The sequence below is a fragment of the Lepidothrix coronata genome, unplaced genomic scaffold (genome assembly GCF_001604755.1).
Source record: "Lepidothrix coronata isolate B3197 unplaced genomic scaffold, Lepidothrix_coronata-1.0 Scaffold654, whole genome shotgun sequence".
Classification (NCBI taxonomy): Eukaryota; Metazoa; Chordata; class Aves; order Passeriformes; family Pipridae; genus Lepidothrix; species Lepidothrix coronata.
Genome location: NW_016690834.1, coordinates 5,516 through 6,994, shown reverse-complemented (window position 1 = coordinate 6,994; position 1,479 = coordinate 5,516). Strand labels below are relative to the sequence as shown.

General features: G+C 64.4%; 1 protein-coding gene across 1 annotated transcript in view; it reads left to right on the top strand.

Moving 5' to 3' along the window:
- Window positions 1-1,479, top strand: part of LOC108510324 (otoferlin-like) — a gene marked incomplete at both ends in the record, with an annotated part of 10,335 nt that overhangs the window by 6,929 nt on the left and 1,927 nt on the right. Inside the window, one exon of the mRNA XM_017840008.1 lies at window positions 407-680. Within this exon, the coding sequence (XP_017695497.1) occupies window positions 407-680 (274 nt within the window). The remainder of the gene's footprint in view (window positions 1-406; window positions 681-1,479) is intronic.

The following is a 1,479-nucleotide window of genomic DNA, read 5'->3' as shown; positions in this document are numbered from 1 at the left end:
GGCAACCTGTGCCAGGGCCTCTCCACCTTCACAGGGAAGGATTCCTTCCCAATGTCCCATCTCTCCCTGCCCTCTGGCAGTGGGAAGCCATTCCCTGTATCCTGTCCCTCCATCCCTTGTCCCCCATCCCTCTCCAGCTCTCCCATGATCCCTTCCCATCCTGCTCTGCTCCTGCAACACTCCCAGCTCCCATCCAGCTCCCAGACGACCCATTTTCATCCCTTTCTCCCAAACTTCCCTGTCCCCCCCCCATCCCCCTGTGCCCGTCGTGCCCCTTTGCCCGGAGCAGCCCCAATCCTCCTGGCTCCCCTCTCTCGGCTCCTCCCAGTCCTGGAGACCCCCCTGGCTGCACGGACGGGGGGGTCCTGTGTCACCTGTGTCCCCCCTGTCCCCCCCGGCCCCTCAGGTGGCTGAAGGGGCAGCAGGAGGACAAGCAGGACACGGACGTCCACTACCACTCGCTCACCGGGGAGGGCAACTTCAACTGGAGGTACATCTTCCCCTTCGACTACCTGATGGCCGAGGAGAAGATCGTCATCTCCAAGAAGGAGTCCATGTTCTCCTGGGACGAGACCGAGTACAAGATCCCAGCCCGGCTCACCCTGCAGGTCTGGGACGCCGACCACTTCTCGGCCGACGACTTCCTGGGTGAGCGGAGCCCGCGGAGCACTCGGGAGGCGGCTGGGAAGGGCAGGAAGGGCCTGCCCGGGGATGTGGACAGGCTGGATCCATGGGAAGAGCAGTGGGAGGGCAGGAAGGGCCTGCCCAGGGATGTGGCCAGGCTGGATCCATGGGAAGAGCAGTGGGAGGCCTTCCTGCCCTGCCCAGGGATGTGGACAGGCTGGATCCATGCGAAGAGCAGTGGAAGGGCAGGAAGGCCCTGCTGAGGGATGTGGCCAGGCTGGATCCATGGGAAGAGCAGTGGGAGGGCAGTGGCAGGGCAGGAAGGGCCTGCCCAGGGATCTGGCCAAGCTGGATCCATGGGAAGAGCAGGAAGGCCCTGCCCAGGGATATGGACAGGCTGGATCCATGGGAAGAGCAGGAAGGCCCTGCCCAGGGATGTGGACAGGCTGGATCCATGGGAAGAGCAGTGGGAGGGCAGGAGGGCCCCTATTGAGGGATGTGGAGAGTCTGGATTGACGGGAAGAGCAGTGGGGAGCTCACCAGGCTGGATCCATGGGAAGAGCAGTGGGAGGGCAGGAAGGCCCTGCCCAGGGATGTGGACAGGCTGGATCCATGGGAAGAGGTCAGTGGTGTGAGGGCCAACCAGGCCAAGTGCCAGGTCCTGCCCTTGGGTCACCACAACCCCCTGGAACCCTCCAGGCTGGGGCAGAGGGGCTGCAAAGCTGGAAAAGGCCCTGGGGGTGTCGGTGGCAGCGGCTGGACACGATCCCAGCTGTGCCAGGGGAGGCTCAGGTTGGACACGAGGAGGAATTTCCTGCTGGAAAGGGTGGTCAGGCCCTGGCAGGGGCTGCCCAG